The sequence below is a fragment of the Protopterus annectens genome, chromosome 4.part1 (genome assembly GCF_019279795.1).
Source record: "Protopterus annectens isolate FY-2018-M chromosome 4.part1, PAN1.0, whole genome shotgun sequence".
NCBI lineage: Eukaryota > Metazoa > Chordata > Ceratodontiformes > Protopteridae > Protopterus > Protopterus annectens.
In genome coordinates, this window is record NC_056734.1 from 762,831,792 (window position 1) to 762,859,292 (window position 27,501).

At 41.0% G+C, this 27,501-nt stretch overlaps 1 protein-coding gene across 6 annotated transcripts in view; it reads left to right on the forward strand.

Annotated features, from left to right (window-relative positions):
• Nucleotides 1–27,501, forward strand: part of PLCH1 (phospholipase C eta 1) — a 3,453,772-nt gene that overhangs the window by 3,355,785 nt on the left and 70,486 nt on the right. For 5 of the 6 annotated variants that reach the window (XM_044070508.1, XM_044070510.1, XM_044070513.1 and 2 more), the window contains 3 exons: nt 23,373–23,452; nt 24,111–24,170; nt 26,987–27,353. In XM_044070508.1, coding sequence (XP_043926443.1) covers nt 23,373–23,452; nt 24,111–24,170; nt 26,987–27,353 — 507 coding nt within the window. The remainder of the gene's footprint in view (nt 1–23,372; nt 23,453–24,110; nt 24,171–26,986; nt 27,354–27,501) is intronic. The other variant, XM_044070509.1, reaches the window with a different exon arrangement.

Genomic DNA, 27,501 nt, shown 5'->3' on the forward strand with positions numbered 1-27,501 from the left:
ATACAGATGCTTGGTGTCAAAGACATGACCTCAAGCTCAATGCCAAAAAGTACATTGTCATCCCTTTTGGTAAGAACTCTGTACCCATGAGCTACCACTTAGGTGGTAGTCTACTTAACACAAAGGTGTGATAGGAGACCTTGGGACACAGGTGGACAGTAGTCTCTCCTTTGATAATCACATTGCCACAGTAGTCAGGAAATCCTTCTATGTGGCACACCTCATCACAAAAGGTTTCTCATCCAGGAAAAAAGAGGTCATTGTTCCCCTCTACTTGTCACGTCACTCATTAGACCCATTATAGAGTACAACGCCCCTTCAGGTATGTACCTCACAAGACATCTACAACAACTGGAAAGGCCACAGAAATACCTCACAAAGAGGATTATCTGCCTCAAACAGGTGCCTTATGTAGACCGTCTTAAAAAACTCCAGCTTTACTCTATCGCATATTGCCTACTCATAGGCGATCTCTGCCTAACATATAAAGCTATGTCAAACCCAGAGCTGTTGGTCATGCTCCACATAAAGAAATCCCAATCCCTCTGAGCTACATGCTCTAGGGACCTAGACCTTGTCACCACAGTAAACAGAACACGCTGGAGGGATAGATTCCTGTCCCAGAGACTTCCCATACTCTGGAACAAGCTACTTATCTATATCAAACAAAGCTCCTCATTAGCACTCTTCAAGAAAAATCTTGATGATTGGATGGGAGATAGGAAATTCACCCCGGGGATTACTTCTATGGCTCTGCTTGACAGGGGCACAGGAAAATAATTTTCTTGGGTGGCAAAAGCCAGGGTACTGTTTGGCTAGGCTTAAATAGGCCCTAGGGCCAATAGCCTAATACCTACCTATGAAGAGAGTCAGTGAGGTGCTCTGCTTGGCATGTATTGAGGAGTCTGTTCCAGGGCATGGGCAGTCTCTGGGTTATGAACCTGTCCCTCCAGCATGTTCTGCTGATTGTGGTAATGAGGTTGATGTCTCTGGAGTGTGTGGTGTGGAGGGATTTCTTTAGATCTAGCATTTCTAACGGAGCTGGGTCAGACATGGCTTTATAAGTCAAGCAGAGTTCGCCTCTTAGTAGACAATATGAGACAGAGAAAAGCTGGAGTTTTTTGAGTCTGTCCATGTAGGACATGTGTTTAAGGCTTAGGATCCTCATTGTGAGGTACTTTTGTGGCCTTTCCAATTGTTGCATGTGTCTAGTGAGGTACGTACCAAATGGGGCATTATACTCAATGATTGGCCTAATGAGGGAAGAGTAGAGAGAGATGATGACCTCTTTTTTTCCTGGATGCAAAACCCTTGGTAATGAGATGTGCCACATAGGAGGACTTTCTGACCACAGTGGCATTGTGGTGGTTGAAGGAGAAGTTGCTGTCAGCCTGTGTCCTCTGATCTCTTATAACACTTTCAGTGTTCAGTGGGCTCCCATCTATGTGGTAATTAGTGGAAACAGAGTTTTTCCCAAAGGGGATGACGCATTTTTTGGCATTAAGCTTAAAGCCATGGTTTCGACACCAGTCATTGGTCTCAGTGAGGCCTTTCTGTAGGATGTCCATCACTTGGGGAGTTAATAATGGCTCCCAGCTTGCAGTCATCTGTGAATGTGGTCAGTCAGAGTCCCTACGTGTTGGCTTGGACTTCTTAGAAGTAGATGCCAAGCAGAAGAGGAACCAGGACCGATCCCTGTTGGACTCCACTCATGACTGCTCGGCAGTCTGACTTAGAGTCCACTACTTGCACACTGTGGGTTCCATCTGTGAGCTAGTTTGCAAACCAGCTAGTGGTATAGGGGTTAATGCCTAGTTTGGTGAGTTTATCAATAATTCCTGAGTGGGGAATGGTATCAAAGTCCTTGGTCAGATCGAGGTAGACTGTATGAACTGCCTTGCCGTCATCCACAGCTCTGGTGACTGACTCAAAAAGAGGTTGAGCAGGCATGATGTACATTTCACAAAACCAAGCTGAGTGTGATCTTGAGTTTTGGAGATTCCCTATATCCTTGTTAATTAGTTCCATGATGATGCGCTCCATAGCCTTACATATCAGAATCATCAGGCTAATGGGGTGATAATTCCCAGGGTCTGTAATCCTTTATGGAGAGGGATGACTGTAGCAGTACACCATTTGGTAGGGACAAAGCCTGAGGTGAGGCTGTGACTGAACAGGGCACACAGATGTGGTGCCAGTTCACTTTGTAGTTCATGCAGAACACATTCAGGGATACTGTCAGGTCCCATGGAAGCTGTATTCTTGGCCTTGGACAATGCATCTTTAACCTCTGCTGCAGAAATTTTGAATGTCTGTCATTCCTCCTGTATTGTGATTGGTCCTTTAGGGGTGGGAGAGAGGGGTACAGTTGGCACTGAATCTGTCAGCCAGTATGTTGGCAATATTTGTGGGCTCAGTATAGGAAGTACCATTGTGCAGTAGCACAGAGCAAACATGAGTATTGCCATAGAGATTCTTGATATAACCATATAAGGTTTTGTGGTTGTTTTTAGCGTCTGCCTCAATTCTGCCTTCATAGCTGGCTTTAGATGTTTTGATGAGGGATAATAAGGAAGTTTTTCCAGTCTTGGGACTTCACCTTTTTCTGTAGCAGTTTCTTCCTTCTATTGTAGAGTTTATTAATGGCAGGGGACCAGCAGATTGGCTTCCTTTTTTTGGAGGAGAGCTTCTTGGTTCTGTTGGGTATGGCTAGTTTCGTGCATTTATGTACATGTTCATACAGTGCATTGGTGTATGATTTGGCAGTCATGCATCTGTTTTCCATTGACATGGGTGCCATGAAGTTAGCCACCTCTGTTTTTAGGAGCCCAAAATCAGCTTTGGAGAAGTTTTTCATGGTGGTTACCTTTGCGGGGGGTGTGGGTGAGATGTGGATTTCCATGGTGATTAGTTTGTGGTCAGATCTAACCTGGGAGGAATTGACTTTTGTTGTAGAGCAACAGTTGCCCATGTTAGTAATAACCAGGTCAAAGATGTTGCTTCCTGTAGTGGGGGTAAGAATGAACTGGTCAAAGTCATTGGAACTGATGAATTCTAGGAAGCATTGGGCCAGTGTATTGGTGCATGAGTAGTTTTCCCAGTTGATGGAGGGGTAGTTGAAGTCACCTAGTATGAGTGTGTTGGGTTGGACCCTAATAGTTTTCAGGGTGCTTAGGAACGTGGAGTGAGAGTCTTGGGACATGGTTGGGGACCTATAGTAGGCTACAACCTGAATCGCCGTCTTGCCCAATGTTAATAATCAACAGAGAAAAATCCCAATTCCAGCCCACAAGACAGATAACCTTCTTATGAGCTGTCCTGGACACATCTTCCCAAAGAGCCTTCCTCTCTCCGGAGAAGCACAGTTTCTCCCCCTCTCCTTTTCTCGGCTAGCTCACAGGGCGCACCTCACAGCAAGGAAGTTCCTGCAAGCACTCGGGTACTTGGCATCTTGCATCCTGTTGGTGCCTTTGGCCAGGCTCCACATGAGAAAACTACAATGGTACCTCAGAAACCTATGGTGCTAACACTCACAGTCACTGGAGCACCAGCTGCATCTGATTCCCTGCTTAAGGAAGGAACTTTTATGGTGGGCAGAAGTCTGTACCCTGAACAGGGGGTCTACACTTTATCACCCTTCCCCAAGCCCAGACCATCACCACTGATGCCTCAGACACAGCCTGGGGGGCTCACTTAGGAGACATGTGAACTCGGGGCATATGGGATCAGGGAGATCTAACCCTCCATATCAAAGTGAAGGAAATGCACAGGGCTATAATAGCTTTCAAGGTCCACCTCAGACCAGGGGTGCTCTTGATCAAAACAGACAACACCATGGTCATGTGGTACATCAACAAACAGGGGGAACACACTCCTACTCCCTTTGTCACCTAGCAATGCTTATCTGGCAGGCAGCCTAAGTGATGGGGACTACATCTGATAGCCCAGTACATTCCAGTGGAACACAACACCCTGGCAGACCACCTCAGCAGAAGTGTCCTGAACCCCTACAAGTGGCAGCTACACAAGGAGACCTGCCTCAGCATCATACACCTCTGGGGGGGGGGTCCGCTGGAGGTAGACCTCTTTGCAACAATAGAAAACAGACAGCTGACCAGGTTCTGCTCCAAGGAGTTCCACCCACAAGCTTGGAAGGTGGATGCTCTCTTCTTTCACTAGGGCAACCTTTTTGTGTACGCCTTTCCTCTCTTGCCACTAATTCCCAGGGTACTTTTAAAGATCAGGGAGGAAGGACCAAGGGCTATCCTCATTGCCCCAAACTGGCCCAGGTAGCACTGGTACCCCTTACTCCTCAGCCTGTCCAAGGAGCTACCTATGAGCCTGCCTCCCACAGAAAAACTGCTAACCCAAGAAAAAAGGGTCAGTATTGCATCCAAATCTTCAAACATTCAGCCAATCCATGTGGCTTGTACCCCAGAGGGGGATATTAGGCCACCTTTGAGCAAGCAGGTTCTGGATATCATTAAGGAGGCCAGGAGGCCCAGCACCCAGAAATCCTGTTCCGCAGAATGAAAAAGATTTCATGCTGGTGCCACAATAAGGGTGAAAGCAGCACTCATGCCTCTCTCACTTTGGTTCTGGATTACCTAGCGGAGCTCGTGCAGAAGGGATTGCCTTGCTTCTCTATCAAAAGTCATGCCTAAGCTATCTATGCTCATTCACAACAGAGCAACCTATTTTCTTCCATCCCCTGTTAAAACAATTCTTTAGAGGGGTGTCACACATCAGACCACCCACTCCAACATGGGACCTGAACTTTGTCCTGGAAAAACTGACTTTACCTATTTTTGAACCAGCTGCATCACCAAAAATGGAGCGCCTCTCTTGGAAGACTGCATTCCTGCTGGCCATAACCTCAGCCAGGAGGGTTTCTGAGCTACAGGCTCTCATGGCCATTGAACATTTCATTATTTTTCATGCAGACAGGGTGTCTCTTAGAACCAATCCCTCCTTTGTGCCCAGTGTGGTCTCTGACGTGGCCCTTAATCAGGATGTCCATCTCCTTACCTTCTTTCCAAACCCACAATATAGGGGGGGGAAGATTCTCCATACATTAGATGTGCACAGACAGCTTAGATATTATCTGGATAGGACCAAGTCTTTCAGAAAGACTGACCAGCTGCTGGTCAGCTTTACCCTAGGGCAGAGGGGAAACCTGTATCCAAGCAGACCATTTCCAAATGGATATCAGACTGAATCCATTTCTGCTACTTCTTTCATGGGAAGATACCTCCCAATTCAGTCAGAACCCATTCTTACTAGGGCAGCATCAACTTCCACTGCCTTCCTTAGAGGTGTTCCTACCAAGGATATTTTAGAAGCTGCCACCTGGACATCAGTACACACCTTCACAAAACACTAAACTGGCCACTTTCTGCAAATCCAGGGCGGGCTTTGCTTCAGCAGTCCTGCAGGGCATTGTGGCTTCCACTTAAAGCAGTGCCAGCCTGGACTCCGGCTCCTTCCTTTCCTTCCTTCCACTCTACTTTTCAGCTTTGGGAATCTTCTCACAAGTGATGACTGCAACAGTGAAACATGAAGAACATAGTACAGTTGTGTACACTTACCAAAAATGTAGATGTTTGAGTGTATTCACGTTTGAGTGTATTCGCTGTTGCAGTCCCGTTTCCCTCCCACCTTCCCCCTTTTTATTTCCATCATATCTAATGGCCTACCCCAGATGGGCCTTCTTCAGGCCTTCTAGGCAGGGCTCCTCTAGGTTGGGGGCAAGAAAAACTGATGTAATGGCATTGGCTGCCTCTGTTTATAGCCCTGATGACCTGATGCCAGTCTCAGGCGACCTGCAGCCGACACAGGAGGGAAATTCTTTACTCTGGTATTCGGGCCGGCCTAGGGCTACCCAGCAGGGATACCCCACAAAAGATGACTGCAGCAGTGAATACACTCAAACATCTACATTTATGGTAAGTGTACACAACTGTACTTTCTCCTGATATGTCATCACTATTGTAAATCAAGTTTCAAGCCCAAACTGTAGGTGTAATACTCCCTACTGAAAGGTTCATAGGTTCATAGTGTATGGCTTTAGCCACCCATTTTAAATTAATTTTGCTATGCCCTTTTTCGAGTTAGTATACTGCGCGCTGTCTAACAGTGACACACAGAAGTGATATCTCCCATCCACTCATCAAGATTCCTCTTGAAGAGAGTCAATGAGGGACTCTGCCTAACCTGGACTGGGATTTTATTCCAGAGTGAAGGGAGCCTCTGGTATGAATCTGTCCCTCCAGCATGTCCTATTTATTTCAGTACTGAGGTTTAAGTCCCCGAGCCGTAGCTCTCAATGGGATTTGGATTTTGAGGTGCAGCATGTCCATTAATTACGGTTGGACATGGTTTTATAAGTCAGGCACAGACAGATCGCTCTGAGCAGGCGGTATGCCACTGAGTTCTAGATGTGAATCCCTTCATGATTAGGTGGGCTATATAAAATGTTTTAACCACCACTTTGGCCGTGGTTTGTCAAATGAGAGATTGCTATCAACTTGGGTCCCCAGGTCCCTATTACTTCTTCTGTACTTAATGGATTACCACCTATGTGGTAATTTGTGGCACTTTGTCCCTAATTACTTCTTCTGTACTTATGGATGGATTACCACCTATGTAATTGTGTGGCACTTGTTTTTGCCTATTATAGTGCCCAGTTTGCAGTCATCTGCGAACTTGGTCAGCCACAGTCCTTCCATGTTGGCCTGTACCTCCGAGAAATATATACCGAACAGAGAGGTCCCAAGACACTGGTTTGGAGTCTGACGTGCTCCAGCTATTCTAACCATGTGGGTTCTGTCCTTGAGCCAGTTTGCAACCCATCTAGTGACATAGGGGTTATATTTAAGCTGGTGAGCTTATCTATAATGCCTTGACTGTTTCAAAGAAATTGACCAGGTTTAAGAGGCAGGATCTGCCCTTAACAAAGCGAACTGGGTAGGATCCAGTGTCTGTAGGTCCCCAATATCTTTATTTATAAGGTCCATGATGATCCGGTACATATCCTGTAGTAAGGCTGAGATTGAACAGTAGTTTTGTGTAATTGACTTCCAAAATTTTCTTAAGCTCCATAGTAGCAGTTTTTGATGGAATATGTAAATACATGCCTGTGTAAGCCTCCTCTGCCAATAAACCCTTTAATACCACAAATTTATCATTATCTTTTCTTTTTTTTTTCATTTTCTATTACTATTGGAGCCCCTCTAGTAGTCAGTATTATTACTCCCCTTTTCCTTTGTCCTTGATATTCTGCTAAATGTCCATCCTAAAATCTTTTTTGTCAAATTCACATGTTCATTTCTTTCTAGATTTGTTTCCTGCAGCATTGCTATTTGCACTCTGAATTTCTTACTATAATTCAATACTCTTCCTTTTTGTCTATACCTTTAAGGCTATGTACATTCCAAGGTAATATGGCTTGAAGTAGGCATTATGATAAAAAAAATTGTTTCCCACCTGTTATAAGTGACAGTTTTTGAATGTGTATTTCCAACTTTTGTCGTACATGCATACACTGTTTGTCAAGCTGATCTTTTATACAGTGACTTTTTCTCCTGTCTATTTGAGCCTGTGCCATATGCCATAATTTTCACGACTTTTTGCTTTAATGAAAATCCTCCAACAAAAAAACTAAGTATGTTCTCGGAACATCCCCATCTCCTATTAACTTAGCATAAATATTCCAAACCATGTACATTTTCACCAAATGAAGTTTAACCCTCCAGATGGGAGTAGTTGCCTGAAATTTACAGCTATATTCAGAGGCATTCCTAATTTAAAATTAAGGTAACTCATATTAAAGCACATGCTGCAGCCTGTGTCCCCACTTACACTGATTGCTCTGTGTTCTTTTTGTATCTCTTTTTTTCCTCCTAGATGTAAAACATGACTTGTTTGCCTTCAGAAAACATGTAATTCACTGGCCATTTTTTTCCCTCATTTGTTTCAGATTGGAAGAACTGAAATTAAAGTGTTTATCAGTGTGTAGCTGTTTTGGAAGTTAAATTAACACCCTTCTTGTTATTCACAACAATCACGTCCCATTACTGTTACATCTTCATTTTTTCTGCATTGCTTTCCCTCAGCAATATTTTCACAAAATGTCTTATAATCTCTTTTCCCCATAAATTTCTTAAATATTCACAGTTTTTAAAATCACATCTTACCTTTCACGCTATTCCAACACACTAAATCTATTCTTAGTATATACAGTATTGCAGTGTTATGTATCACATTATGATGTGCATTACTTTTGGATACTATCCTGCTACTATTTTTGTGTGGTTATTTTATCATTTTCTTATGCATCAGTATAAACAACCTTGTTGTTCTCTTTTTCATTATTGCAAATTGCTATTTTCATAATTACTTTTATTGCATAATTCTCAATTTTCACGAAATTCTCTCTCTTTCTGAACATTTTCATTCTCATCTGCAAAATCACTTGCATTTTCTTGCAGGGGCGGACAGCCAAACTACAAATGGTCCTGTCTCCCTTATTTTCTACAATATATCTTGCACATTTTCACTGAATGAATACACTGCAACCATATTTTCTTCTTACAATTTTACATTATATGTGCAGTATCCCACAGTGAAAACAATACTCTGGCTGGTCCCAGTATCTCACATTTTTTTTCATTCATTACTGTTACTCTTGGTAAGTATTGTACTTTGCATCTGTGATCTATGATACCCAAATTTACCATGTCCCCATCCATATTCATCAGTAATCCAGCATTTACTTCACTTTATAAATCTATTTACAATGTTTTGCAGATAATTTCTGTAACTGATGTTCAGTCACCTCATTTGCACTAAATTGCACCAGTACTTTACATTTAGTTTTTCTAGTCAAATTCAGAAACATATACTTGTTCCAATCACATTCATTAATAAATCTTTCTGCCGTATCAGAAGTTTTGGATGTAATTTTGCAAAATGTTTCAGTACCTAAGTTTATTAATGTTCTCACATCATCAACTTTAAAACCTAGTGACAAACAATTTGTCACATACTATATACTTCTCGACAGGTGAATGCTATTCTTCCTTTTTATATATACAGCCTGACACCTTCTTCAGGTTCGATCTGCTGCACATTTTTGTGAGATTTTTCACTGTCCACAACTGCTTATGCACAGTTCATCTTACAGTCCTATTGTCTCTTTCCATACCAGAAATAAACTACCCCACTAGCATTTTTGCTTCATTTGGTTTGCGTCTCCTCCTCCTCTTCCTCCTATCCACCTAGGTACTTGCATTAAAGACATTCTTCATTCTCTCTCTCTGCTTAAATCTGTAAGCAACTCAACATCTCTCCTGCTGCTTCCTGTTGTAGTCATCTTTTTTTGTTCAACATCCACAGGATATGGAATCCCTGAGGTAGAAATGGCATCACAAACTAGGTAAACTGAATGAAGCACAAATACTGGCAGGGACAGTACAGTTGTTTCTACCATGGAAAGAGACAGCAGAACAGTAAGGGATGTTGGTAATCAATACACCCAGTTGCTTACTTTGTAATGACTTCTCTGACATGTCTTTCAAGGATAATGTGGAATTGTATGACTTTTTTGCTTCAGTTATTCTCACAAATGTACTATCATCACCTAGGCCACTTCTCAACAGTTCAGTAGTCTGGATTATAGCTTTCATGTTCATTACATTAGAAATATCAGTTTCACTCAGTATTCTCCTTTTGTGTTGGAGTCCAAACACCCTCTTCCCAACAGGAAGCACTCCCCTAATAGCCACTCTATTAGATAACTGGAATTTATCTAGTGACCTGCTTAAACTTCTTCTTTTGTCAGTATGCATAACACTTCAGGTCACACCTGAAAACAGATCATAAACTGAGTGGGGCTAAGCAAAAATTGTATATATAATGTCAACAGTGACATCTCATCTCAAGCTAGTGGGGTATCAGAGTCCTCCTTGCATGACCAACGTATTCCTGGCTGCAGTTTCCTGAGATAGTCTTGTCCAGCAGATGGAATTTCTGCACTATTTTGGAAGTGACAGGGAATTTTGCAAAGTCCCAGCTTCAGCCATCACATGTGATAACCTTGGGTCTATATTACAACATCGAAGTCTCACAACTTTGAATGTTGTAATATCGAACTGGAAACCTCAAAGTCTGACAATATCGAAGCCACAGAACATGGAATTCTTTCCCAGGGAAAGCATCCGGTGGGCCGTTTCCAAGGCTTTGCTATTTCCTCCACTGTGGTACGATCTTGGAGTTGGTATATTTAAGTAGGGGGGCACAACCCCTCACATTGGGGGGTGTGAGGGGTGAAGCGCCCCACATTAGAAACAGTTTGCAGTGTTTAGTGTTTTGTACTGGAACAGCAATTTTTTTCCCAGGGAAAAAAATCGCTGTTCTCAGTCTTTGGGGTTTTAAGTCTTTGAGGTTTCCAGTTCGATGTTACAATATTCGAGGGTGTGAGACTTCGATGTTGTGATATAGACCTGATAACCTTTATAGGCTACTGCACAGATAACAAAATGTTGTGATAAGTTTTACTCCTCCAGGAGAGGATCCAGCCCATTATGGATGCAGCAGCAAAAATGTGAAATGCTACTAAACTGGCATGCAACAAAAATTAAGCAGTGCGGCAACAGTAAGTATTACTTTGTTAAATTTAAACAGGTAGTCTTTTGTTCAAAGAAATCACTGCTGTGTTATCAGTAAATGCATTGATTTCCATTGATGTTCTGAAGTTGACAGTCTTTTTTTTGGTAGGTAAGGTGGGCTACATTAAGTAAGGATATTTTATCAGTTGTAAGCGGAGGTCTGACATATATTCCCCCCTCGGAAGTTTCTTTATCAGAAGCATTATTTGATCATTAGCTGTTCATGCAAAAACTTTGGTTAAAGCAATTTTTTTTTTTTTGCTTTGAAAGAACAAACTGTATGAAAGGACACAGTTTTATTAGACCTGGTTACAGAAACTGCCAAGTTTAAGTCAGAAATGCTGTGTCCCTCCATTTTCAAATGTCTGTTTTTTTTGCTATAATGTAATGAAGCAAGAAATTGCAAAATGTTTGACTAAATCCTCTAGGTGTGTGGTATGGTGTAATTTAACCATGGTTGAATGGTTGTCTTTGAAATCACAAATCCTGCAGACAAGGGGCAACATAGCTGGGATAACTAAGGAATTTTTATTTAAATATGTCACAAATTGCTGAATAATTTTAATGAATATTTGAGATACAACTGAACCCTACAGAGTAATATACAAAATGACCTAAGTAAATTGATGATGGAATCTTATCTAGGGACAAGTTACTAATGTCTAATCTATGAACACATTTATTTTATAGTCTGCCAAAAATGCACAAGGTTATAGCAAATCCCCTGAGAGACCCATAGTTTCTCAGGTGAGTGGAGGAGTTGAGTGAGTACTTAGAGCACTAGATGCATCCATCCATTGCTGTTGAGTCAGATCTAGCTGCTATAGCAACAGCATGAAGAGCCAATGCCATCCACATAGTTTACTAAGCTAGTTGAGAACAGACATATATTGCCAAACCTTTCTTCCATGTCTCAGACACACTTGTAGACAGTTTAGAGTCTCCTGCCCATCTACCTCATGTCTTTGGGGTATGGGAGGAAACAGGAATACTTGGAGAAAATTCATGCAAACACAGCAACAACATGCAGACTCCAGACAGGAAAGACCACAGATGAGAACTGAACCATAGAATCTGCTACTCACTCTGCCAGTCAGTGTTCTATTTAGCTTGCAACAAACATATATAAAACAATTTCCTTCTTCTGTTAGGAATAGTAGTTCTGTATTTCATTTATTTAAGAGGCACATCTATGGATCCAGAATTTGACCCAAGCTGTGCCAACTTAATCATGAGATAGTATGAGGATAAGTATTTTTGTGGAGATGATCATTTTATCAATATTGTCATTTTAATGGCAACCTTTTTTCATAATTAAGGGGAAAGTGAATGAGTTCATCCTTTTTTTTTTTAAAGGATACAAAAAAAACACCTTTATCTCACTTGGCTGCAATATTCATGCACTTTTTTTATTGGTCTTTCTGATGCTTTAATCTATGTGTAGGCTGGAAATCCATTACAGCTAACAGTTTTTTTACATGCTACTAGCACCTACCAGCATGTGGAGAATGACAGTCTACTAATATCAGAGGCAGCTTGAAATTTAGAGGTTCTGATAGGAGGAAAGTTCTTCAGAAAATGTACCAGGAAGGTATTTTCTTTGATATCTTGTGTGCCCCTTTTATTGAAGAGGGACTAGAATCCTGAAGAAACATTGGTGTAGCATCACTAGTGACAACATTTTCAGAGGCATTGCGAAGAATGCTCCCAAAATCTCTTACAGGAACTACCTGATTTTAATAGGAGAGAGAGAGATACTTTTTAGGACCAGATATAAATATGCAGAGCATTAGGACATGTAGAGGGTGCTTGGTGTGTATGTTCAAAGATTCTTTTGATAAGCATGTTATGGGGCTACAGGGCTGTTATGTTAAGGCAGTGGTACATTGACTGAAATGTGACTGCCATTTGTTATATAGGACAAAAACTATATGAGAACTACAGATTAAGGTACAGGAACACAAAAGCAGTATGAAGAATGCAGTTATCGCTGGCCCTGTAGCCATTCATTTTAAACAGGTACATAGTCATAGTAATGGACTTTTAATATTTTTTTGTTATAATATACCATTGTTTGAGCATTGACTTTTATTTCATTGTCTCTTTCAAATTTTGTTAAAAAAAGGAAGCTTGGTTTATTTTTCAGTTGTGATACTTTCCAGCCTAAGGGTGTCAGGAGTGAGCTTGTTGTATGTTGTAATGATTGTATTTTGCTTTTGCTAAATTTTTGTCATGGATGTTAAATTTGAGTTAAGTATATTTACGTTTATGCCATTTCAGTTGGTCTTATTGTTAAGTGGTAATTTTAATTAGTTGTGGTATGGATAGTTAAGTTATTCATTGAAATTCTTCTTAGTTTTATTTTACAGTCTTGATATGATAATTGGCTAAGGTACCAGTTTTAAATTTTATTATTTTAAAAAAGCATTTTTTAAACTCCATTAAAGTGACCAGTGCAGCACTGTGTGTCAGAACATCTTCCACTGCTATACTTTTTATTCTGGTTTTCAAATGAGAATCCTTTGGTCCCAAGACAGGGTTCCTGTTTCTGCTGTGCTTTGGTTTATCTAAAGTTCAAATCTTGGGTATCTCTTACTGTCAGCCACTTTTGAGCATGGAGAAGTCAGTGATCATGATAATGACAGGTGATGAAGCCCTCAAGTAGGGGCATACTTCAGATTGCCGATGGCTCAAGGACATGGTCCCTGCAGGTGTGTCAGTTACACAGAAGTATCTTGGCAATGAGAGTGGTCCTCCTCTATCTACAAGCTTTTTAGACTTCCTATAAAGTGGACATCAGTCCATCTTGTAGGACAGTGTGGTGGTAGTTTAGTATGCTAACAAGCAAGATGGGCTACATTCCTCCATTCTCTGCAGAGAGAACATGGAAATTTGGAAGTGGAATCATAGGTTCATAGATAGGTACTAGGCTATTAGCCCTAGGGCCTATATAAGCCTAGCCGAAAAGGTACCCTGGCTTTCGCCACCCAAGAAAATTATTTTCCTGTGCCCCTGTCGAGCAGAGCCACAGAAGTGATCCCTGGGGTGAATTTCCTATTTCCCATCCAATCATCAAGATTTTTCTTGAAGAGTGCTAATGAGGAGCTCTGTTTGACATAGGTAGTCTATTCCAGAGTATGGGAAGTCTCTGGGACAGGAATCTATCCCTCCAGCATGTTCTGTTTATTGTGGTGACAAGGTGTAGGTCCCTAGAGTGTGTAGTTCGGAGGGATTGGGATTTCTTTAAGTGGAGAATGTCCAACAGCTCTGGGTTTGACATAGCTTTGTATGTTAGGCAGAGATCGCCTCTGAGTAGGAGATATGTGACGGAGTAAAGCTGGAGTTTTGTGAGATGGTCTGCGTAGGGCATCTGTTTGAGGCCAATAATCCTCTTTGTGAGGTATTTCTGTGGCCTTTCCAGTTGCTGTAGATGTCTTGTGAGGTACATACCAAAAGGGGCGTTGTACTCTATAATGGGTCTAATGAGTGATGAGTAGAGGGGAACAATGACCTCTTTTTTTCTGGATGAGAAACCTTTTGTGATGAGGTGAGCCACATAGAATGATTTCTTGACCACTGTGGCGATGTGATTATCAAAGGAGAGACTACTGTCCACTTGTGTCCAAGGTCTCTTATCACACTTTTGGTGTTAAGTAGACTACCACTCATGTGGTAGTTCATGGGTACAGAGTTTTTACCAAAGGGGATGACAATACACTTTTTGGCATTGAGCTTGAGGCCATGGCTTTGACACCAGGCATCTGTCTCAGTGAGGCCCTTTTGTAGTATGTCCACATCGTTAGGAGTTTTGATTATGGCTCCTAGTCTGCAGTCATCTGCAAACTTCATTAGCCAAAGACCTTCTGCGTTAGCCTGTACTTCAGAGAAGTAGATACAAAACAGGAGAGGACCCAAGACTGAACCCTGTGGTACTCCACTTGTCACTGGTCTGAAGTCAGATTTGGAGTGTGCTACTTTCACAGTGTGAGTTATGTCCGTGAGCCAGTTGGCAACCCATCTTGTGACATAGGGATTTATACCTAGTTTAGTGAACTTATCTATAATTCCAGAGTGGGGGATGGTGTTGAAAGCCTTGGCGAGATCTAGATAAGCTGTGTGAACCACCTTACCCTCATCTATGACTTTGATGACTGCTTCAAAGAAGTCAAGTCAGGTTTAGGAGACATGATCTGCCTTTTACAAACCCGAACTGGGTAGAGTCCAGAGTTTGGAGATTACCAATGTCTTTGTTTATGAGTTCCATGATGATACGTTTCAGGCTCGTCAGGCTAATGCGGCGGTAGTTCCCGGGGTCTGTCATGGCTCACCCTTTGTGGAGTCTGATAACCGTCGCGGTGCGCCATTCAGTGGGCACAAAGCCTGAGGTGAGGCTATGATTGAACACGGTACTTAGGTAGGGTGCCAGTTCATTCTGTAGTTTCTTGTAGAACGCAGCCTGGGATATTGTCAGGTCCCATGGATACTGTGTTCTTGGCTTTGGAGAGTGTGTTTTTTACCTGTGCAGTCGTGATTACAGGAACTTTGCATTCTTCCGGTGTAGAGATGGGCCTTCTAGTGGGTGAGAGGGGGGTAAAGTTAGCACTGAACCTATCTGCCAGGATGTTGGCAATATCAGTTGGTTCTGTATATTTAGTGCCATTGTGCTGTAACTCAGAGCAGATGTGAGTGTTGCCATTGAGATTCTTGACATAGCTATAGAATGCTTTGTGGTTGTCTTTAGAGTCAGTGGCAATTTTGTTTTCGTAACTAACTTTGGAGGATTTTATGAGGAATCTCAGCTTCTTACTGAGGTTGACCAGGGAGTTCCTCCAGTCATGGGATTTTACTCTTTTTTGCAATAGATTCTTTCTTCTGTTGTAGAGTTTGTTTATGGCAGAGGACCACCAGATTGGCTTCCTTTTTTTGGAGGATAGCATCTTGGCTCTATTAGGGATAGCATGATCCATGCACTCATGTAAGTGCTTATAAAGTGCATTTGTGTAGGATCCAGCAGTCATACCTCTATTGTCCATCTGCATGGGTGTCATGAAGTTTGCCACTTCTGTCTTAAGTGTGAAGTTGGCTTTGGAGAAGTATTTTATGGTGGTTTCCCTAATTGGGGGTGGGGGTGGCATGTGGATGTCTAGGGTGATTAGCTTGTGGTAGTATCTGACCAACGAGGAATTGACCTCTGATGTGGAACACCAGTTGCCCATGTTGGTAATGACCAAGTCTAGGATATTGCTGCCCCTGGTAGGGGTGTAAATAAGTTGATCCAAGGCATTGGGAGGGTGGCTTAGTGGCTAAAGTGTTTACCTTACAAACACAAGGTGCAGAGTTTGTGTCTCACAAGGGATAATTGGCTAGGCTTAAAATGGCTCGCAAGGGCAGTTAGCTTAGTATTAAGCTATGAACTATGGAATTTATGAATTTCAGAAAACGTTGAACATAAGAGTTGGTACATGAGTAGTTTTCCCTGTTAATGGTGGGGTAGTTGAAATCACCCATTATTAGGGTGTTAGGTTGTACCCTAATACTTTCCAGTGTATCAGGAAATGAGGAGTGGGAATCCTGGGGTATGGTGGGGGGTCTGTAGCAAGGTACAATTTGGATTGCGGTCTTGCCCAGAGTTGGTTGCACTTGGATAATCTTGGATGCATTATGCTGTGCAACTAGCCTGGAGGTGTGGATATCCTTAATGAATATGGACACGCCTCCGCCTTTAGTGCTTCATTCCCGGTTAGGTGGCCAAAAAGTGTGGTATGAATTATAGCCTGGTAACACAGGGGTGCTCTCTGGAGCTTTGAACCAGGTCTGTGTCACTGCACAGATCTCGATGTTTTCCATTTTAAGGAGTGCCTCGAGTGAGTGCATTTTGAGGTTTAGACTTCGAGCATTGAGTAGCATTACCCTCAGATTTTGCTTGCTTGTACCTGTTACTGTGGTGAATTTGTCATTTGAACCTTGCCTAAAAAAGCCACTATAGGGGTGGCAAGAACCTTAGCCAGTATCCGGAATCCCAAGGGCAACAGGTGCAGGCCATCTCTGGCAAAGCATCGTGGTCTGTCGATCATGTCGTCCCAGGCAGACAAATACTGGATCCCCTTAGAATGACACCAGAAGCTTAATCAATTGTTGGTCAGTCATTTTGTCCTTGTACTGTGGTATCATTCTGGGTGATGACAGGATGCTACTCAGGGCTACGGTCATACCTGCCAGGGCTACAAGATCAGAGAGCTCCTCCGTGTCCCTTTTCATGTAGTCCAGGGATGAACGTCTCAGGTCATTCACACCAACATGGACAATGGCAGTGTCAGATTTGTACTTGTTGCGGAGTGACCTGAGTGCGTGCATTATGTGGTGGATCCTGGCACCTGACAGGCAGCTGATAGTAACTTTCTCCTTGTTAAGCCTGATGAGTGGAACATCAGTGTGCCTGACTATAGTGTCACCTATGACTAGATTGTTGGGTACGTTGTTATGCCTTATTGGGTGTTGTGGGCTATGTGTCATTTGAGTTGTGTTGGGGGGTGGAGTTTGCTTGCGTTTCTACTTTGGAGGTCCCTGATGCTTGGGCAGGTTTTTATTGAGAGCATCCACAAATGTAGGTGTGTGTTTTGTGTTTCTATGTGTTTGTATGTTTTGGTGGTGTAGGTTTTGAGGGACTATGTGATGAGTGTGGTGTGGTGCAAGTGTTTACCTTCTCCTCTTGACTGTCTAGTCCAGTCTTGGGTGAAGAGAGCTTTGCTTCCAGTTTGGCTATATAAGTGCATCTCTCACAGGTTGTAGTGTTGGGTGGTATGAGGAGAGGGTTGTCTGTGTACATGAGGCAATTGCTGCATTGCCCCATGATGCCCAGATTCATCAGGTAGACAGGAGAAATCACTGGGAGCTGACCCTTAGACATGCCTGGATAACTGCTTATTTATTAAGTACTAAAAACTGCTTTCCTCTAGACAAGTGAGGAAAGTTGAGTGTTGTAGTAATTTGTAGCTTATTTAGTGCTTACAGCAAGTTCTGAACAAGTGCTGACTTCAAAGAAACAGATTTGAGTGCTGAAACTAGAAAACTGGCTAGTTCTAAGAAACAAAATTAAGCTAGAAGGCTTCCCTCCAGAAAGGCTTGGGGGCTCAGAAGCCTACAAACCGTCTAGGCCACTTACAGAAAAGGCAGGAAACAAGCTTAAAATTTTTTTTTCTCTTTCCCAGATGCTCTCTTTGTACACAGTAGGAGTGCCTGAAATCAGAATATGATTTCACTGCACTCAGTTGAGTGAGCAAATGAGATTGGCCCAGAAGGCGTATCCAAACACAAATGTACAAGAGGGGCGGGCAGTTTCAAAGCCACCAAGATTAACACCAAAACAAAACCGGGGGGGGAGGGGTACTAACTGAAAAAACAGAGTCAAAACTTCCAGTTCAGTTAATATTCAATGCAACACAAATAAATCAATTAAAATGCTGTATTTGAAAAAAGTGCAGATAAAAGGTACTTAAATTCTCTTATACTTCCAGTTGAATACAGCTAGATCTTAGCCGGCCAAAGCTCAGGTTTTAAGCAGAAAATATTCCAAAATGTACCACTTAAATTTTCTCTCAGCCATGCATATTATAAAGGAGACCAGCTGTCTAGCTGACTGGTTATGTGGGTATCTTCTGATAGTCTATTGGTGCCCATGAGAACTGCATGGTACCACATTCTGACATGTTCACTACTCCACTTTGTCTGAATTGTTAATTTGTTAGTTTGACTGCTGTCTTTACTTCTAATTTATATGTATATTTTCTGTTTTTGTCAAATGTTAGTCATGTAATTTACTTAAATGCATAACTGGCAATATGCTCACTGTATTTTGTTTTGCTCAATATGGTACTGTAATTTTGTTCAGCCTTTTTATTTATGTTTTATGTTACACCTGGGTTGTGGCTAAAAAAGGACTTGTACCTGTCCACTCGCCTGGTTAATAAACAATAAATGAATAAAATAGAAAGATTTTCAGATTTTGTTACAGATTGTGGGTTTGTCACTTCTTTTAAGATGTGCAAGGCCTTTGTTAGTGGCACCTTTCTTCTGATGTCCATAGTTCAAGAATCTGTATTCTGCATGACACTTACTTTGTATTAGAGAAGCTTACAACCAACCCCCAGCACACACACACACACACACACACACACACACACACCAGTAGCAGAACTGAAGTGCAGCTCCTAGAAAACCTTATTCCTTGTGACTGTTACTCTAGTAAGAGAGTAAAACCTCCTTGCTTAATCTGTTAGAAAGGAAGTTGTTTTAAGACCACCCCTTTTTTCAGCTTATCTGTGTTGATATAGATTGCCTGCATTTGCACAGAGCTCGTCATCAAACAGTTAACCATGCAGTCTATACATGCAGATATCCTAAGCCATATTTTTTCTGTATACCACCTAATCGCCCCAAATCACTACTGATTTCTGTAATTAGCAATCTGTGTGTATAGGAGAACTATCTGCAGTTGTGCAAAGGGCCGCATTGTGCACACGTGGTTGACATTGTAACATCAAACAGCTTGTCAGCACTACTTTTCCAAAGTTAGCTTGTATTTATCCCACAATGCCCTTGGTGTAAACACTAGTTGCTCTGCATAGAGCATATAAGATAGATACGTAACATCTCACTATTTCCTCCACAGTAAAGTCCAGTATCTGTCTCATTTAACTGAGTATATAGTACTTTGTGTGTTCAAATGAATTCTTCATATCCCTGGACTAAAATGGTCAATGTGCTTGTCTAACTTCTGTTGCCAGTCTTAGCACTTGGTGTCATTAGGCAGTGTGGCAACTGCTCCATGCTCACAGATAATGAGTTTTTACTTAGTATAAGACATTCTGTTTGTGAGGGATGCAAGTATTTGTGTAACAGGGAAGTCTTACTCTCACAAAAGGACACAGACTGTGAGCAGCACAGACATCCAGAGCACTTTTTACCAAGCCACACTTAAATTCTTATACTGAGGTTGTAAAAAAGTCCTTGCCAAAGCTTCATAGATCCATGAATCTGAGTATTAGCAAAAATCAAATTCCACATCAACATAACTTTCTGGCATACATCTCTGACCCAGTGCACAAAACCACTCTAGAAATAAAAAAAACACTTTAGTGATTGCCGACGCTGTAGTCCAACAACACTCATTCTCATTCTCCTGGGCTAGAAAATGACAAGATGGCAGTGATCTCTCGTTCAAGTTCCAGGATCTCTGATATCTCAATTTCCCCACAGGCCATTTCACCTGGCAAACTGGAATAGTAATGAATGAATTGGTGCACAAAACTTTGAGAGACATGCAGAGAGATATGCTAGAACTCTTCATGAATGTCAGAGATGCAGACAAAGACTGTTCCTCAGTGGAATATTTCCTTCTCCAAGAATGATGCCTAGGTACAAATAGCAGATAATTGGCTTCAACAGTTGACTAAATAGTTGGTGCCATTCCAGGGGTATCCAGTATGTGCCAACATGGGACGAGATGCTTAATAGCCATACTTTGTTTGCCAAGGAAGATCTGCACCTTTCATTCTAAGGCTTCTGCATAGTGGCTAAAGATTTTACTGTCTCCAATAGTGTCTGTTTTTTGTCAATGTCCAGATGATGGACATCCCAATGTAAGTGACATATTAAATTCAAAGCAGGATCATATTAAAGTAGCTCTGCCCAGTGCCTGAAGTGTCAGTAACAAAATGCCTGACCTTGAGGTTCTCTTGCATCTGGAGCACATCAGTGTCTGTGTAGTTACTGAAACATGGTTTACATTTTCAGAACACAATCCCTCCGTACCTAATTTTTGTGCTTACCATGCTTACAAACCTGATGGCAATTGTGCCAGCATCTCTGTTTGTTACGGACCGTATACATTTTTGGCAGATCACCAGGGACCCAAAAACAGAGCTTGCTGAGATCCAAATTATACTAAACAAAGAAAAACTGTCAGTTTTTAGCCTGTTACAGGGGCACTATGTATGTCCCCTGACAATCATCTACAATTTCTACATGTAATGGAAGAACTCCCTGTAATCAAAAACTCCATTATTTTGTGAGATTTTATCTACCCATCAACTGGAGCGCTTGTACCTCAAACACAAGATGCACTAAAAATTTCTTAGATTTTGTAAACGAAATAGATTGGTAACAAACCCACTAGAAGACGTAGTATTCTCGACTTAATCCTTATGAGTACAGCTTAGTCATGTACTTTTCCCCTGGTATCTCTCTCTCCAGTTAAGTCAGATGATAAACTACTTACTTTCACTATTAGAACCTCTGAAGTTGAAAATACCAGTATCTTAGAATTCAAGGATTTCAGATGTACTGTGATGAAGTTTCAATATTCACTTATTCCAGCAATACCCCAGACATCACATTAGCAGGAAGCCAACTCCATATCGTATATAGCAGATCTAAGGACCCTCAAATCAAGAGTGATATTTAAAAAAAATGATTAAATAATTAAAAAAAAACTATTAGCAAAACAAAGGCAGTCTATACTCTGAAGTTAGTATTTGAAGCTAAGGACAACTATAAATTCATCTTTAGTTATAGTAGAAAACTAAGAAATAACACCCAGCATTGCTCAGAAATTAATCATAGATTAATAGATTGTTACTAGGCTAATGACCCAGGGGGTCTTTCTAAGCCTAACCTAGTTTTTTTGAAAGAATAATGATGTCCTGTATCCAAACAGGACACTGAGGACTAGGCATTTGTAAAATACCTCTGTCCATCATAAGGAACATGGGTACCAGGGCTGGTGTAAATTTCCTGTTCCCCATCCACTAGTTTAGGTTATTCAAGATTTCTCCACCTACTCTGACCCAGTAGACCTTGCCAGCTTACTAGCTAACAAATTCAGAGCCAGCTTCACACCAGAAATGACTAGTCAAAGCCTACTTATCCACGAAGCCCTAACCCTCCTCCAGTATCACAAAGGATCATGTACTAAAGATCCTTTCAAATACTAAAAGTACTTCTTCCATGGGACCTCATAATATACCAGTCTGTTTAATGAATAGTACCAAGCAAGCCTTGGCAAAGCAACTCCTAGCTTTGTCCCTGGAGTTTGGCACACAGCGGTAGTGATGCCACTCCACAGGGCTGGTCCCACTACTGAGAATTACAGGCCCATCAGCCTGACAAGTCTCATATGTAAAGTCATGGAGCATATTATAATTGACCTGATTAACTATGACATTAAAAATATCATTATAGTAGACCGTCAACAGTTTGGCTTTGCTAGTAGTAGATCATGTCTAATGAATCTGGTTAACAACTTTGAAAGATTAAAGTAAGCTGTTGACTGCTGCCATAGTGTACACACAGCATACTTTGATCTGGCCAAGGCCTTTGACACTATACCTCATGCTTGCATAGTTAAGTTAAATGCTTTACAAGTCGATCTGTATGTGGTAAAATGGATAGCAAATTGGCTGAGGGAAGGCAGGTGCCTCATCAAAGAGGATGAAGGTAACCAGCGGTAGTTTGCAGGGTTCCATGCTATGACCCTCTTTTATTAGGCATTTACTTTTACAACCTCAAGACCAAAAGCAAAGATCTCTGGCTAACTAAGTTTTCAGAGAACTGCAAACTTGGAGTCATTATCAAGTCATCCTTTGACATCCAAGCCATTCAACAAGAACTTGTACTTATGTACATCTGGTGTGCTAACTACAACTCAAATTAAATGCTAGAAAGGGTAACATAGTCACACTTGGTAAAGCATCTCACCCCCCAGCATATAACATAGACAGTACCCCACTCCAAAATAAGAACTTTGTTAGAGACCTTGGTACTTGGGTTGATAATTCCCTCTCCTTTGATCATCACAAAATGACAGCATTCAGAAACTCCTTTTACTTAGTACAGCTGACCATCAAGGATTTCTTCTAAAGCCAAAGAGGCCATTGTCTCATTATATTCAGCATTAATTAGGTCAGTTATTGAATACAGTGACCCCTTTGGGGATGTACCTCACTGGATGTATTAAACAATTAGAAGGACCTCAGAGGTTCCTAATTAAGATCATCACTGGCTTAAAAACTCTACCAGAAAAGATGAAAGCGGAGTACCTTTATTCATTTCCAGGTCCAGGTCTCCATCTCAGACCACAGTACTCAAGGGTATGTTCCCACATTACAGACCCCAGGAGAATATAAAATTTAAAGTTGTCTTGTTTTTTACTGCAGGTGTACATTCTTTCATTGCCAGATATGAAATTTATAACTATGTAACAAAATGTTAGTTTTCTTTCTGAGCACACTCTTTGCAGTCACCAGCCTTCCCTGTAGCTCCTTAGCTGATGCTTTGGAGTTTGAGATGAATATCTTTTTCTAAGTAAGCTTTTGCTTTGTCTAAAACTGGAGAGAAGCAACAGGGGAAACAGAGCCTTTTGTGATAAGGGTGGTGTTGCAGCTTTGGAAAGTTTGATTTATCAAGCAGTGCTGCAGGTGGTTGACCATTATGTTAAGTACCTGTAACGTTGATTTATGCATGTATATGGCTATATGTATGCATGGTTTGCAGAATGTATATAGCCAAGTATAAAAGTTACCCTGCTTGAATGGCCATATTTACTTAAGTGACATATTTTGTCTGTGTATGTTTAACAAAGGTATAGGCCAGTAAGTCATTTATATAATGATGTACCTTCATTACCAGACTTGTGCTTTTTATTGCCAGGGTACCGCCATGTTTACCTTGAGGGCCTCACTGAAGCATCTATATTTGTTCATGTAACAATTCATGACATTTATGGAAAGGTAAGAGTGCTATGTTTTATATGTATACATCACCAACATTTTATTTAAGGTCTGTGTAAATTGAGATAGTTTTGTTAATGTACAGTTAAAATTGTTTCTACTCTAGGGGGGTCGCATTATAATAATTATAGAATATGTATAAAATCCACTATCTCACCTTTTTGATTTAGGTGAGTGTTTAAGATGTGTTAATTACGTTTACTGAAATGGTGTACTTTTTTAAGATAATGTCCCCACAAACCGTAACCCACACTTTTTGATTTAGTTACCTTCTCACCAACGATTGTGCTGGCTCTCATCAGTGGTGCCAAGAAAGATGGCGTTTAGTAAGTTTCATAGACAGCTCGTGTAATGTTAAAGAACTGCACAGAAGAGAAAATGGTGAACAGTTGTTTCTTGCTGCGCTCTCTTGTATTTTCTGAGTATAACATGTAGGTTTTAGAGGAAGTCCACACACCAGACCGAGATGTAGCAACTCTTTACTAACAGTTATTGTAAGTGCTATGAATATTTATGCAGACTGTCACATTAGACTTTGATAGCTGATTGCTACAATCAGAAGCAGTTGTTATGTTAAGGTGAATCTTCAATCATATCAGTACTTTGTTTTTTGTACATAACAGTTTGGTTAAAAAAATTGCTGTTTTTAACTTTTCAGTGGAGCCCTTTAATCCTCAATCCAAGTTATACTATATTGCACTTACTAGGAGCTACAAAGGTAGATATGTTGAGCATGCAGTGATGTTGTGCATTTTTGCATGTCATGCTTGTTTGTGGAGGTATTGCAAGCATCATTTTTGTGTTGAATTACTTCACTATATAGTAAGATTGCTATCTGTAGAAAGTTTAATAAATGTCTCTCTCAACTGCATGTCATAGGTATAAGACACTGACTCTGAAAGGTGCAGTTTTGCATTCCATCCCATTACACAGTGCATGTTTGAGTACTCTTTGGCATTGAATATTTGGCTAACAAAATCCATAAAAGCTACTGTGTTCAAAATGCGTTCTTAATTTCTGTTTAAGGCTATGAATGTTTCCAAAGATCCATTCAGTCAAGCTTTGTTTGAGGTTTTGCGTTCCCTGTGGACATTTTGTAAACCCCTACAACCTGGAGGTTTCATCTTGTCAGACCCCTGTATTGCTTGATCAGCAGCTTACACATATGCTGTGATCAAGTCTCGGCAGTAGGCTTTCTGTGTTCTCTAATGTCAACTTTTCATTCTATGAAAAGACTGGGTTTAGTCTTATTTGTTTTCTTATGTCCTGTCCCTGACTCAGCTTAGTAATGTGCACTACACTGCTCCTGACTTTAACCCTAACTCTACACATTAATGTACCAAACACCCTTCCCTAACATTACCACTGCACAAGACACAGTAGTGCACGTGCATACACAAACACACACACAAAACACTGCATGCATCTAATCTAGCCCTTACTCTAGGACTACCCCTCCCACACACACACACAGATATACGTGTGTGCGCACACACACACACACACACACACACACACATATATATATATATATATATATATATATATATATATATATATATATATATATATATATATATAATCACACACACACACACACACACACACACACACCAAAATTCAACACCTCACTGTCAGGCACATTGCCGTACTACAGGTTCAGGCACACAATCCAAAACATGCACATGCACATCAAAACCTATCCTCTTACCTAGCCTTTACTGTGATCCTAACACAGAAGCACTTGCTGTTGTGCATGTGGACCACCAATCAACAAACCACTGAACCTGTCCACTTACCTAGCTCTTACTCTAAACCTCACCGTCTAACGCAAGCGCGCGCACACACACACACACACACACATACACACTCTCTCTCTCACACAGATATACATCATAAAAGCAAACCCCTTATAATAATCCATAAATACTCACACACACTGCCATCCCAGTACCACTTACCTTACTAACATTCAGACTGACTCCATTCAAATAAAAACACACACATCATTTGTGCAATTCAACATACTTACCCACCTTATCACATAGTCGAACAAGTTCCTGTTAATTACAGTATCTGACACATACATACATATATGCCTGTTTTTCAAAGCACATTTTTTTGTTTGTTTGTGTCTTTCGGCTTTTCCTGGTTAGGGGTCACCACAGTGGAACTCCGGTCCGCTAATGATTGGCAGTAGATTTTTATATTCTGGCCTGCCGGGCCTAACGCACAACCTTCAACGAAGGAATGCCCATTCATGCATGTCACCACACAGAAGACGCTCTAACTGAGAATCGAACGGGCAACGTCTAACTGTGAGGCGACATATTCTCTAAAAAAACAAATATACCGAAAAACAAAAAGATTGCAAAAAAGAAAAAAAAAACTTTTTCTTTGCAGTTTTACAAGAAAAAAATATTAGAAAAGACCACATTTTTTTCTGATTAGTGATGGTGTTACAGAAGGGATATTTTTAAGGTATGGTGCAGTGTTAGGGTTAGCAGGTATTAGCAGGATGGGCAGGGGGGCTACTAACCATAACCTTACACCATAGCTTAAAAAAATCCTTTCTGCAACACTGTGACTAAACAAGACACACTGACACATGCATCACTCTGAACAGCCCACCACTCTCTACCCTATTACCTAATCCTAACCAGCATACATTTTCAGAATACTACATCTGTCCACTTACTCTTACCGAAATATGATCACACAACATTAAATCTATCCTCTTACCTAAATCCTACCCTAACTCTGACCGAATACAGACAGACAACGCTAAATCTGACCGTTACTGTAACTATGGCATACACACCCTCCTATCCTCTAATGCCAAACCCCATTTTCCTCCATATAAAACAGTACTCCATTTGGCAAACTCACACTTTGACATACGCAGCATTCATACAGCACAACATTCAGCCATTTACACACCCACAGCACACATTCAACACACATACCATTCAGCCACATAACATGCATGTAATTATATATGTGTGTGTGTGTATGTATATATATATATATATATATATATATATAAGTATATACACATATGCGTGTGTGATTTTGTGTGTGTACATATATATATATATAGAGCTATAGATGTGGGGGAGGGCCCTGTACGTGCACATATATCAGATTACATGTATGTTATTGTTTTCTGGGGAAATTGCATTTTTCCCAGAAGGTGATGTGACAACTGCATGTGGTGAATGTGAGTATTTTTAAGTACAAATAATGCGCATGCATAGTTGTGCAATACAAACTGCACACAAGTCATGAACTTATGGAGCAGTGGTCTGCAGAACAAGATACCTGGATGTGATGCATATCATCAGTATTAGCACTGATGTCTGCATGCTTGCCTGCATTTTTAAATTGAATTTGCCAGTGTGTTTTTGTTTTAAACATTTTCCATCTTATTGTTTATTTCTTTTGCAGCTAGTTAACACTGCAGCATATGTTTTTATTGACAGAATGTGCTCTCTGTCTCTAATAATGCCTTTACATTTTCTTGCTGATTTTCAGAATAGGCAGCTCATGGGTCTTAAAGGGCTTTTTAACAAAACTCCTAAGCACTACTCCACAGAGAGCAGCAGTAGTGGTTATGGTGTGCGGAAGCGGTCATTTGGTGATCGTATTTTGCGTCGCTCAGCCAGTGCGCCAGCAAAAGGAAGGAAAAAGAGTAAGATTGGCTTTCAAGAAATTACTGGAGAAGCAAAAGAAGGTACATCAGACTGCAATAATACAGACAAAGAATGTGTTATTAAAAGGGAATCCAAAAGCCTGGTTATACGACCCGTTTCTGTGCCAGTTGATAGACTACTGGTCAGTGGTCTAACACCACTTGCACTGGACAGTGTTAATGATACCAAAGGAAATGAGAGTAACTCGGGTAAGTTTTATATACAGTGATTTTGTATGATATATCAAAACAGACTTTGGCAAACTTTTGCATAATCACCAAAACTCCACAACTCCAATACTCAAACAGTATCAAAGGTATAAACCAAGAATGTTACCAATACCGAGAGTCCACCACG